The following is a 13,483-nucleotide window of genomic DNA, read 5'->3' on the forward strand; positions in this document are numbered from 1 at the left end:
TACGCAGGACCGCATGGATCAAAGCAAAAGCAAAGTAATGGTGAGGAAACAGCACAAATTACCAAAAGGTGAAAGGAATTTCATAAAATTGTGAAAGTAGTGGAAGTATAAGTAGAAAGGAAAATTTCAATTAAGGGCCTAAAGTGGAACCATTTTCTCAAAAAATGGCCTAAAGTGGACATTGTATTAAATAAGGGCCCGAAGTGACTGATTTAGTCGGGTTTCAACTTGAAAGCCAGTCAAATCTTATTTGCAGCTAGGGGTATTTTCATCTAAAGACTTTTTCTTTTCTTTTCTTTTCTTTCTTTTTTCCATCTTGCTCACCTCCTTCTTGGCAAATGCATCAAACTCCTCACGCACGAGCTTGAATAGGTGCAGACCAATTTGAACAATTTAGGAAAAGCAGAAAACAAAAAGATATTCAAGAAGTTATGTAATTTTGCAAAACTGCAAATTGCGTGCTTTAGTTATGCGGCCTCCCCATCAGCAAACTTCAAAGCACACACTCTCTACATTATGCAATTTTGCATCCTCACCCAAGAACTCATCGATTTTGGCATAAGCCGGTTTTTAAGTTATTCTCCACCACTCACCTTCTTCGATGACGATAATGAACTTGAGAATCAAGAAACATCCATAAGTGGATTTTGTTTTTATTCAATTTGCTTGTAAAAACTTATTATGGCAATTAAAGTAACAGTTTCATGCTCTCCCCACCAATGAAATTGCCTACGCCATGATAACTTTCACTCATAGCTTCTTGGGAATGTTTTATTGGGTCCGGATTGGATTATTCATAACATTCATCTAGCTTGCATTGAGGTGGAATATGTGGCTTCTTGAGAGGGTCCAATTGTGTCGTGCATGTTGGTTACTTTCAAAAGCCGCTGAATCATTTTGACCTGTGATTGAAGATACCCGCCTTTGGTGGTGATTCGAATCAGACAGCACTCAATCTAAAAAATAAATGACTCTGGTCTACACATGTTCAAACAAATTTGCCTCTCTAACATTGAAATATCATCTACACATATTTGAGAGAGAATAACAAGATAAAAAAAGTGCAAAATCGCTCAGAAATTTCCAAAACCACATATTTCACTGAACAAATCAATGCATATGAGTATCACAGAGATTCCTCAAAAACCTTTAATAAATTTGGCTTAGGCACTTCAATCTGGCTTCTCCTCGCTAAGATTGATCATAGCCTATGTGAGCACCGATTTGAATTCAAGCATCGATGACAACGAGGGCAACAAGCTAATGGGTTACACCTCATCATGCATCGTGCTTGACCACAACCACAAGATATGGGGATTGAATCGAGCTGAGTGTCACATTTTGGTCCACTCGTGCTCGATCTAGGGCTTGGATTGACCTCCATCTTTCAACAAAGGTACTGGAATTGTTGTTGAGGGCAATGACAAATGAGTTTGAGGGCGTTGATGGCTAATTCGGCAAGGAAGATAGAGATGGACTTTGGAGAACTCAATCTAAAGAGTGAAAAAGGCGAAAGCACGATGATGATGATGAAGAAAATAAAGAGAATGAGAAAATAAATTTAAAAAAGAAGGAAAAAATAGTCTTTAGACAAAAATACCCCTAGATGCAAAAAAGATTTGGTTGGCTTTTAAGTTGAGACCCTTATTTGAAACTAAGTTGGTCACTTCAGGTCCTTTTTTAAGACAATGTCCAATTTGGGTCATTTTTTTTGAGAAAACGGTTCCACTTTAGGCCCTTAATTGAAATTTTCCCTAAATAGAATTAATCCTTTTTTATGGTAAATGATAATAATGCAACGACAACAAAAGTAGAAATTCTTTGCTCTGTTTTCTGATTCAGTCAGAGCACTCTTCACTTGTTTAATGAGCTCCCGTCGCTTCTCATAATTAACTATTGAGATCTCCAATGGCAAAAGATGAAAACTGAAAGGCAACCAATAAAGAAAACCAGAAATAATCCTATTGGTTATGCAGGGACTTTTTCAAGCCCTAGGTTCACGCTTTGTGTGGGTCTGCCATCCAAGCGTCATTTGCAAGGGAAAATGAGATCCGTGCAACTGATTTTTTTTTTTTTTTTTGGTTGATCCTATTCTATTCCTTGTGACCAAACTTTCGCGCATAGAGATTTTCGCGGCAAATTCTTGTCTAGACTCAGATGCATATAAACCGAATCAATCACATCTGCCCATCACATGTATTGTACGTAAATTTCACAAAATCAAATGGCTGTGATTGTGCTTGGTTGGACTTGTTGTGATCTCGGCAAATATTTTTCAAGAATGCTAGTGGAACACTTCAATTAAAAAAAAGGGGGAAAATGTAAAATTAGAGGTAGTTGAAAGGGATCAAACACCGATCTTGTGACACTGAGGGTGACAGACAAGAAAGAAGTCATGCATATATGCTCTTTACACATAAATTTTGTTGGTGGAACTTCTGCCCTTAAAATAATTTAGAACATTAACTTATGGAGTGGGAAACCAAATCAACTTTTCTTCACTTTTCGTCTATGGAGGTAACATGAATTATATTATATCAATAAGTAATTGTAGGTAGATAAAGATTAATTAAAACTTTTTAAAATAGTGATAGGTTGAACCTTAACGAATAGTTAATATTGAATGTGATTTATTTAAGTGTGCTTCTTCTTGTAGTATATACGATTTCATAGGCACTTTTATTTTATTTAATATTTTGAAAAAAATTAAGTAAGAAATTAATACTTGACACGCAATAGTTTGACTTGTGTGGACTAGACACATTAAGTAAAGCACCTCGAAATTCACTTGATTCTTCACCTAAATTTCCAGTCAAATACATTTATTGCTTGATAAAATTTCCAGCCAAATGATAAAATTCCCGGTGCTCAATAATCAATAAAATAGCTAATTGTGGAAGGAGATTAATAAACTACTAGGGTTTGCCCCATGAGAAGGGAAGGTGGGGGTTCAAATTCCCACATTCTCAGGGATTAGGATAGAGACGATTTACTTTTAGGTATGAATTTCGACTCTCACGTCATGTAAAAAAGTAGGGCAAAAATATAAAAGTATGAATTAAAGAAAGAGTAGAAGAGGACCCGCAAGAAAAAAAGAAGAAGGAGATTAATACTGCAGGAAAACGTTTCCAGACACGCTCTTTACATATTACTACATTAAAGGTTTTAAAGAGATCAAGAAGGGCAACAGATTTTTCTCGAATCTTTTTGCGAGTACTCAATCAGTGGTAATTTCTGAGAAGGTGAGTTATAATTACTGAAGTGGAAATATTAGATATTTACCAAAGTTATAACGGCAACATTAAGCAAATTCCCATTAAATTTGGGCAATTGTGTTGTGATTAAGATCTGGGAACGTCTTCGTGGAATCCAAGAAGCTACCGTGAACTTTCCAGGAAGTTCCCGCGCAACGATAAATTTCTCACAGCACTATATAATCTGAGAACCCGACTCCCTCAAGACTCATCTTCATCCTCTGAACCCGACTCGTTTTGCTGATCCAAGCACACCCTTTTGTCTTCTCCCTCTCTGTTGTTCATCCATGTCGTCGTTAAGGCTCCGTAAACCTAACGAAGAAGCAGCAACCGATGCGGTGCTTGACCGCGGCAATGGCCCGACGAATATCTTCCACAGGCGGAGATGGCGCCTGGCTTTCACGGTCATATACTTCACGAGGGCTCTCGAGTATCTGTCGAAACAAGTCCTCGGGAAGAAGACGGACCTGTTGCGCACGCTCTCTTACGTTGCCATCAATGTCGACCTCAAGAACAGTGATAATCCACGTGAAGGAGATTGCCCTTCGCTTGGAGACGTCGGCCCGAAGATCCTGAGTAACCTGGTAAGAGAGAAAAGCTTTGAATCTCTTGCTCAAATTGGTGGCGTTAAACGACTCGCTTCAATTCTCATGACAAATCTCGAAAAAGGCTTGAGCGGGGATGAAACCGACCTCATGCGCCGAACCAATATTTTCGGTGCGAATAAGTACAATAAGCCCCCGGCAAAGAGCTTTCTCAGCTTTGTGCTTGATGCGTTCAAAGACATGATCATAATCATTCTCATAGCATGCGCTGTTCTCTCTTTAGCATTCGGTATCAAACAGTACGGCCTTAAAGAAGGTTGGTATGATGGTGGGAGTATAATCATCGCCATCTTTCTGGTCGTCATTGTCTCTGCTGTCAGCAACTATAAGCAAGGAAGGCAGTTCCGGAAACTTTCAAAAGAGAGCACCAACATTAGAGTAGAGGTTGTAAGAGATGGCAGGAGGCAACCAATCTCCATATTTGATATTGTCGTAGGCGATGTCGTGTATCTGAAGATTGGCGACCAGGTTCCGGCTGATGGGTTATTTGTTGATGGCCATTCCCTGAGAGTTGACGAGTCTAGCATGACTGGTGAAAGCGATCACATCGAAGTCGATAGCGAGAACCCTTTCTTGCTCTCGGGCACCAAAGTGATCGACGGCTACGGTCGAATGATGGTTGTTTCTGTCGGCATGAACACTGCATGGGGCGAGATGATGAGCTCCGTGAGCCGTGACTTAGATGAAGAGACCCCGCTCCAAGCCCGTCTAAACAAGTTGACTTCCTTCATCGGGAAGGTCGGGGTGTCGGTGGCCGTACTGGTACTTCTTGTCTTGATGATCCGCTACTTCACTGGACACACCCAAGATGATGCCGGAAACAGAGAATTCACCAGCGGGAAGACCAAGTCGGGGGACGTGATGGACGCCGTTGTGCGCATAGTTGCTGCAGCAGTGACCATTGTGGTGGTGGCTATACCTGAGGGCTTGCCTTTGGCCGTCACTTGACGCTGGCCTACTCCATGAAGCGCATGATGGGTGACAATGCCATGGTCCGGAAGCTCTCCGCCTGTGAAACCATGGGTTCTGCCACAACGATCTGCACGGACAAAACCGGGACCCTCACGTTAAACGAGATGAGAGTGACAGAGTTATGTATGGGAAAAGAACATGTGAGTGTAGATGCATCCAGAGAAATAGCGACCAGCATCGTTGAAGTCCTACTACAAGGAATCGGATTGAACACGACAGGTACCGTCCACATGCGACCTTCTGAATCTGTTCCTGAAATTTTAGGTAGCCCAACTGAAAAGGCGATACTTTCTTGGGGTGTATCCAAATTGGGTATGACGATGGACGAACTGAAGCAGGAATGGGAGATAGTCCAAGTCGAGGCATTCAATTCTGAGAAAAAGAGAAGTGGGGTCGCTGTGAGGAGGAGAGGAGAGCAGGTAATTCACATACACTGGAAGGGAGCTGCTGAGATGATCTTGGCAATGTGTTCAGATTATTATAGCCAAAGTGGGACGGTGAATGTCATGACTGATGAAGCAAGGTCTGATTTCGGGACAGTAATTAAAAATATGGCAGACAAAAGCCTGCGCTGCATCGCATTCGCCTACAAAAAGTTCGATGGCTCACTTGCTCAATTTCATGGGAAACTTGAGGAAGATGGACTTACACTGCTGGGGATAGTGGGGATAAAGGACCCATGCAGACCAGGCGTGAGAAGGGCAGTGGTGTCCTGTAGAAGCGCTGGGGTGAACATCAAGATGATCACAGGAGACAACATGCACACTGCAAGAGCTATAGCCTTGGAATGCGGGATATTCAATCCGGAGGAAGATCTCGAACATGAAGCCATAGTGGAGGGCGTGCAGTTTCGCAACTACTCGCCCGAACAGAGAACGGCAGCAATCGAGAAAATCCGGGTAATGGCTAGATCATCCCCATTTGATAAGCTTTTGATGGTGCAATGCTTGAAGAAGAAAGGGCATGTGGTGGCGGTCACTGGTGATGGCACGAATGACGCCCCAGCCCTAAAGGAAGCGGATATTGGCCTCTCCATGGGAATCCAAGGCACTGAGGTGGCAAAGGAGAGCTCAGATATCGTCATCCTGGATGATAATTTTGCCTCCGTGGTGACTGTGCTGAGGTGGGGGCGGTGCGTCTACAACAACATCCAAAAGTTCATCCAGTTTCAGCTCACTGTGAATGTGGCTGCACTCGTCATCAACTTCGTTGCTGCGGTCTCTTCTGGCAATGTCCCTTTGACAGCTGTCCAGCTTCTTTGGGTGAACTTGATTATGGACACCCTGGGAGCTTTGGCATTGGCGACAGAGCAACCTACAAATGATCTCATGCTAAAGCCACCTGTTGGACGAACCGAGCGGCTTATAAGCAGAGTCATGTGGAGGAATCTCATATCTCAGGCTTTGTACCAAGTTATCATCCTCCTGACCCTACAATTCAAGGGAGTTCCATTTTGGGGTGGACAAGAAAGTGAGGGACACAATTATTTTCAACTGCTTCGTCCTCTGCCAGGTCTTCAACGAATTTAATGCCAGGAAGCTGGAGGAGAAAAATGTATTCAAAGGGATCCATAAGAACAAGTTGTTCTTGGGCATCATTAGTATGACCATAATTCTTCAGGTGGTGATGGTTGAGTTTCTAAAGAGGTTTGCCAACACTGAGAGGCTGGACTGGGGACAATGGGGTGCTTGCATCGGACTCGCAGCTTTGTCTTGGCCGATTGGTTGGCTTGTTAAGTGCATTCCAGTCTCAGGCAAAAAGTTGTTCTTTTCCCGCAGAGAAGAAGCATCCTGAACTGAGCACAATGTTAAACTCCGAGAAAAAAACTTTTCTTTTATTATAAAAATGGTTAGGGTTTAGGAAATTGTTTTTTAAATTCTAGATTTTATGCATTGCAAGTACTTTTTCTAGATTTTATGCATGGTAAGTATCTTCCTAGATGATGTGTCCTTTATCTACATAATCAAATCAACAGTTTATTGCCATCCATTATTTCAACCTTTGTACTTTGGTCTTGCTTGCTATGCTACTGTTGATTTTGGAATATCTTCCAGATGAGGTTATTAATCAGGTGATCATGCTATATGCTTGCTTTAACATTCATATGCTACTGTTGATTTTGGAATATCTTCCAGATGAGGTTATTAATCAGGTGATCATGCTATATGCTTGCTTTAACATTCATATCTGAACTAGCATTCAAAAAGTTATCCTACAGGAAAACTAAAGAAAAAATTTCCTAGTTCTCAGCAAGCTTCTTAATGGGGCAGTAAAATCCCAAAAACTTATGCCTCAAGCTCATGCGAGGGTGGCCCTTTATGTTCTTTGATCGCATCATCTCTCCTTTACTATATTAACAAAAAGCACACGGTCCCACGCTACAGAACTAATTTTATTTGATACAGATGGCGAGGGACGAATCAAGTCCTTTATAGTGAGCACAACCCGAATTATATGGCACACTATTTTAACTAAATGGCCTAACTTTAAGTGATTAATAACACATGATATATATATAATCAAATCCTAAAAATGGCCTAACTATTAATGACAAGGATAATGATTAAACTGTATTAATTCCTAATTTAAATTAGAATTTTATATTGAACAATATAGAATCTATTTAAACATGCAATATGACCTAATTAATCTACATGATATGCAATGCAATTTTTTGTATTTTCTAGACAAGGAAAGCAATTAAAACATTCAAACCACACAATCCATAAAGGTATCATCCAATCGATTCAAATATGGAGCCAACATCTAATCATCGACTTGAAATTTCGCAAATAAAATCAACAAATTAATCATAAGTACTAAAAATCAAAATATCAATTTTAAGGATACTCATGAAATCAACAATTCCATCTAAAGCCTTATAGATAGAATCAAAGATTATATGGGGTTGCAAATTAGGAAAAACATCCTAATTTGGGGATAAACTTATCACTCAAAAATATATATTATTCGGATGCAATAATCAAATTGGATAGTAAGATATTCAATGGAATCGGATAACTATTATTGTCTAATTTGGAGAATTTGTTCCCAAATTTGAACTGGCGGATAGCGGGTCGGATGGTGAGCGGTGGCGGTGGAGGTGGTTTTCGGCTTTGATGGAATGGCCGATGAAATATCGAAGCCCGGTGTGAATTAGTGGGCGTCGGATAATAGCCAGCAGGTATGAGAGGATTTTCAGCGTGACCTCCACTCAAAGCTTTGACTTTGACTTTGACCAAACCATCGAATAATCCGAATAATCCGAATAATCCGAATAATCACCGCTTGCTATTTCTTCAATTGTGGTTGGGTGGCGCACGAGATTATGGTAGTCTGTGGTGGTGTCGCTCACGTGTTGGAAGCTACGGACGACCAGCGGAGGAGAAAATCCAGCACGTTGGGGGCTGTGTTGGCGTTGGAGAACCTGAGACTGACTGGAGAAAATGCCGAGCACGCCTAGCGTTGCTAGAACGGATGCTTCGACCGCGGGGTGACGCGAATCAGCAACTTGTCGTCGCGGGTCGCGAGCGGCAACGGAACAGAGCAGCTTCGTCGTCGCCGGTGCAGGCGGCGAGCAGCGGCAAAACTCGGGATGGTGACTCACGTTGGCCGGCGAAGGAGGCGTGGCGCAGCGGCCCACTTCAAGCTCCGGTAGTCGGGACAGCAAGCAAAGCAGCAGCGGCTCGTCGCGGAGGGTGCGACGGCGGTGGTGGCGCGGCGATGGTCTCGGTTTGACGTGGCGGCGCTCAGGCAGTCGGGACAACGGCAGAGACGTCGCGGGGCGGCCCAACAGCAAGGACGTAGCAAGGCGGAGAGCAGCGTCGGGTCGTTGTCGAGGGCGGAGGAGCTCGCCGGAAGAAAGGATGCGGCGGCGATGAGTTGCAGGCGTCGGGAATGGGGGTACTTTCCTTTCTCTTTCCATCTGTCTCTCTCTCCTCACGGCTCTTCTGTGCCTCTTTTTTCTCTCTCCCTCTCTGTCTCTCTCTATCTCAGGCTAACTCTCTACTTCGTTCAGACGTCGTCTCCTTTGACAGCAGGAACAAAGGCAAATGTGAACTCATTAATTGGCGGCACAGGCGCCCAGAATCAGCACCGATGCCCCCCAAAATTTATGTGCATTCATGTGAATGCATTAATGAGGGAGAGAACAAAATAGACGAACATAGACTCTTCTTTCCTCTTTCTTTGACTCTCTCATTTGTATGTCAAAGGGAGCTCCACCCAATTATGAGAAATAAATAATCATTTCCCAAGTCCAAAGAGATGAGTAGAAGACAATAAAAGGAACCCCGCGTGATTAATCCCTTCACGCTTGTGGCTCATGAAATCCACTTGAAATCTTTTCTTCTGGCAATTTCGGCTGGTCAATTCTAATACGCCAATTTTATTTACTGTCGAGTTCACATGTTCTCATCAGTTTAGTTTTCTTTAATGTGCTCAAACTCGAAATGATTTTTAATAATTTGTACACTCTTCGATATTGCTAAGCTATATTCTATTTCCTTTTTATGAGAATATGGCCTAATATTGCTAAGCATCCGAATATCTTTATTTCTTTTCTATTTTATTTTGCAGAAATTCCCGCTCCCAATATCTTTTCCCTTCCATTTTGTTGGCTGAGTTTTCCACCGAATCTTGCCCATTCCTATAACCGAATTTTGAAAAGAATAATACTAATCTTTTTTGAAATTAACAAATTTTCCAACTTTGTACATCTCTCAAGTTAAGTTTCAGCATTTAAAGAATGATCGGCTTGGCCAAATTCTCTCTCACTATGGGCTTAGCCCAACTTACTAAATTAAAAATCAAAACTATTAATTCAAACACATCGGCTGGTCTAATGCAAATGCAATTTTGCTATTTTTGTTTAGGAATTAAAGATTAATCTCTAATTTTTAATGCAATTAATTACTAGATTATTAATCAAATTTTAGGTGTCAACAGGTTCATTGGTAATACAATACTATCATTAGAATCAGATCATTTAACATGACACCACACAATGATACAAAAAGAATGAGATTGTTCTCAATGGAGATCAAAGATCAAAGCCATTTGTTTTAACTTTAGAAAAATGTGGACACTGTTAGAAAGGAGTTCTTGTATATTGAAGATACAGGCTACATTAAAATTTTGTTACCCAACACTAGGGGTTGTGGCATGAAATAGCAATGGAAGTTGAAATTGGTGCTTATATTAAAGTATATACGAGAAGATATAAATTATGTGGGATTAAGATATTTTGATTAATATTTCGACACCTAATGCGCGTTTGCTCTCCCAAATGATTGGTTATTGGTTTGCTTGATGCATAGGTTGCATCACAATTAAGGGAATGGCAACTGCAAAATCCTAGGACCTAAATCCCACATAGGAAGAAATTCAACACACGATCAATGAGGTCAATACCGATGGCAACGGATGATAGAATTCTGGGAGTTCTTGAATCTTATGGCCAGAAAAATCAAGGTATTTCATACACACATATGTATATATATTAGTCAAAATAGCCAGTGTCACTTAAATCACATATTTTGTAAATGCATGATATGTTCAGGAGACTGAAATAGAAGAGGAGTTAAAGGAAGCTTTCAAGGTCATTGACAAGGATCAAGATGTTTACATACCTCCTAATGAGGTTTGAATTATTTCTAATCCCACATTCAATGTTCAGCTTATACTTTGTTAATTGTAGCTTCTTTGTATCTAGGAGCAATTCCTCCTAGCCAAACCCCATAAAAAGAGGGGAAGGTGACAGAGAAATATTGAATGAACGTTTATTAATGGAATTCATAAGACAGTTGTAAAATCTCCATTTTTAGCTAGGAAGCCCATTTTTGTGAAATATCTCATTAATTACGTAAAGTCTGATGGACATAACCAACTAGTCAAATGTTTTTATCCATTGTAGTATCCGCAGATGTAGGAAAATGGCTTGTTTTGTTATATAACATCATTTAACAGCATATAATTCTACATAACCACTCGCTGAATTCTCTATGTAATAATCCCAAGAAGGAGCAATTTCTTTTCTCTCGGTGCTTTCCTTCTCTTCTCTAGTCACTCAACTTTTCTTGAACGACCTTTCTAAGGTTAGTTTATTCCGCTTGACGTCTCTATCTTATGTAAGATCTTTCAACAACAATCCGCTTAGTCTTGGTTTTCTATCTAAAAGTTGCAAATCTTTTACTTATCTTCCATCTTTGGGATTAGACTGATATGAGAAGCCAACATTAACCGTATACACTGAAATTAACATGAAGAAGGGAGAGAAAGGATCAAAGTCCCTAGTAATGGCTTCTGGTGATATTCGAAATACTTGAATATCTGCCTCGCTTCTTTCGAACTTCACAGGCCTTTGAAGAAATTCCATTGACCTGTGTAGAAGCTTCCTGAGGAATTTTTTTGTTTTATTTATCGATGCAATTCTAGCAACATGTAAGGAACTTTGGATCAAGTGCCTTAAAAACATTTACGACATGGATGTATTGAATTTTAACTTAGTTGGTAAGATTACTTATGTCGCAATTTCAGACTCTTCTCAATTTGTTGCGTTGGCAAATCTTATGCACGCAATATTTCTTTTCTTGAATTCGGAGTGCAAGATAGAGTCTACTTTACTTGAATTTACAATCAGTAATATTTTTTCATTCCCATAAAGTGAATTTAATCATTTTGTACTTTGAATGCATAATTTATTAGATGCGATATTTAAAATATATTATGGAGAGATTTTCCCACTTGACTGTCACTTTTTTCTAGACAAAGCTCTTCGACTGAGAAAAAAGAATCATTTTATGAAATATGAATACATATACGGGGAAAATGACAATTTACTATAATATATAATATTTTTTTTTATCTATAAGAGATGATTACAATAAAAGTCCGTGACGCTTATAGTTTTTGCTCAATTGCACTCCATGTGTAGAATTAGAAAATGTGCACACGTGTTGTGTGCGCAAGATATTGATATTTGAAAGAGTAAGTTTGTTAAATAATATTTGAATCATTAAACATTGGGATAATAATATTGATATAAAATATACAATAAAAGAAACTGTATCTATGAAAAGAGAATTATTTTGTGATTTGAAAACTTGTTAAGAAGGTTGTTGTAGGATAATGGGTGTGTTTAGAAACACTTTTAGGAAAGCTTCTAGGAAAATGCAAATGACTTTAGGTGAAATGATTTTTCCAAAATGCAAATAGTGTTTGGTAAAATATAATTTAAAAACACATGCAAAAACAATTTTGACATAAATAATATTTGGATAATATTACCTTTTTTTTTTTTTTTTAATAAAAGTTTCAAACATTGTCAACGGAACTCAAGCCATTGGTGAGCCAAATCGACTATTGGTGGCTAGATCTAGCCATTGGCCAACCTCGCTTGAGTCATGCGACCTAGGCCTTGCATAAGGTTGGGCAACGACGGCTCGTTAGCCGCTTGCTAGCTGCTAAGGCCTTCGCCGACAACATTAAGATTTTGGAGGACATTCCATAATTATGAAAGTATAGCAGGGGTAATGTAGGAAGGGGAAAAAGCTTATTTTGTATTTAGAAAATACTCAAAGCTCAAACTACTTCTGGACCTACCTTGAGCTAAAGCCTAAAGGCCTTTTGAGGCCTTTCGAAATGCAAATACATCTTCCCAAAATATTTTTGAAAAAAAATTGTCAAACAAAATTTTCATTTGCCCAAGAGACTTTGGAGCCCAAAATCTCTTGAGAATGCAGTTTTCAAATGCAGCCAATTATGTCCAACTTCTAATATTGGAAAATGATGAATTTACACAATTCTTCCATGGGCACAATTTTTGTAAAATAAGTAACCAAGTATGTTTGGAGGAAGAAAAAACAATTGAGATACCTTGAAATTAGAAGGATCTTTCTACTTTATGTTATAATAACGTAAATGAATAACTCGAAGTAGTTTTAGGTGGTCGTGAACTAGTGAAGAAGCAAATTTAGTGCACGTCTTTAATTTTAGCAAGACATAACGCTTTTTGTGTTCTCTATGAAGTGAAATTCTCTCCACCATAAAGTGATTGATCCCATTCTGAGACACAAGCCCAATGAGCCACATTAGGCTTTTTCCATATGGTTCAAAATATTTTTATAACTTTGATACGAGTTTCGTATTCATTGAAGTAGACTACTTCTTGTGAATTGATTATGTGGACTAGGTTTACAATGAAATACGTCAACACGATAATTAGTGACGGTGATTCTCAAATGATTTGAAGGTTGAGATGCTACTTGGACGATAAATTTGATTCCTCTGAGATACTATGTCGACTTAATATTCGATAGTCAATTTCGAAAAGAACAACTAATTGCAAATATATTTGTTGATCCTTTACATCTCTTTCTTCACCTAAAAGATTAATGCTGGGTGATAAGGCGTTTGATTTTGACATGAACCTCGACAAAATATCTTCCAATCGATATTTTCTCACAACACTCTTTTGGTCCCCCCCGAGAGATCAAGGTTCCTCTTCACCTTATTTTTCTTGGCCATCTTGATAAATCTCAACCCACATAAATTTGTATTTATTTCTAAGGCACCTTCATCATCCTTTCAAATTGATGCGGATTCCAACTTCCAAATCTGGCATTATTTTTCTCGTGAATATTCTTGTTCTCT

At 39.5% G+C, this 13,483-nt stretch overlaps 1 protein-coding gene across 1 annotated transcript; it reads left to right on the forward strand.

Moving 5' to 3' along the window:
• Positions 1-3,378: 3,378 nt before the first annotated feature.
• LOC104417661 (calcium-transporting ATPase 12, plasma membrane-type) lies at positions 3,379-6,768 on the forward strand. The gene is given in 3 exon segments (XM_010028899.3): positions 3,379-4,802; positions 4,805-6,281; positions 6,283-6,768. Coding segments are annotated over 3 exon segments (3,081 nt in total). The 5' UTR covers positions 3,379-3,541; the 3' UTR covers positions 6,626-6,768.
• Positions 6,769-13,483: the final 6,715 nt, after the last annotated feature.

The sequence above is a fragment of the Eucalyptus grandis genome, chromosome 8 (assembly GCF_016545825.1).
Source record: "Eucalyptus grandis isolate ANBG69807.140 chromosome 8, ASM1654582v1, whole genome shotgun sequence".
Classification (NCBI taxonomy): Eukaryota; Viridiplantae; Streptophyta; class Magnoliopsida; order Myrtales; family Myrtaceae; genus Eucalyptus; species Eucalyptus grandis.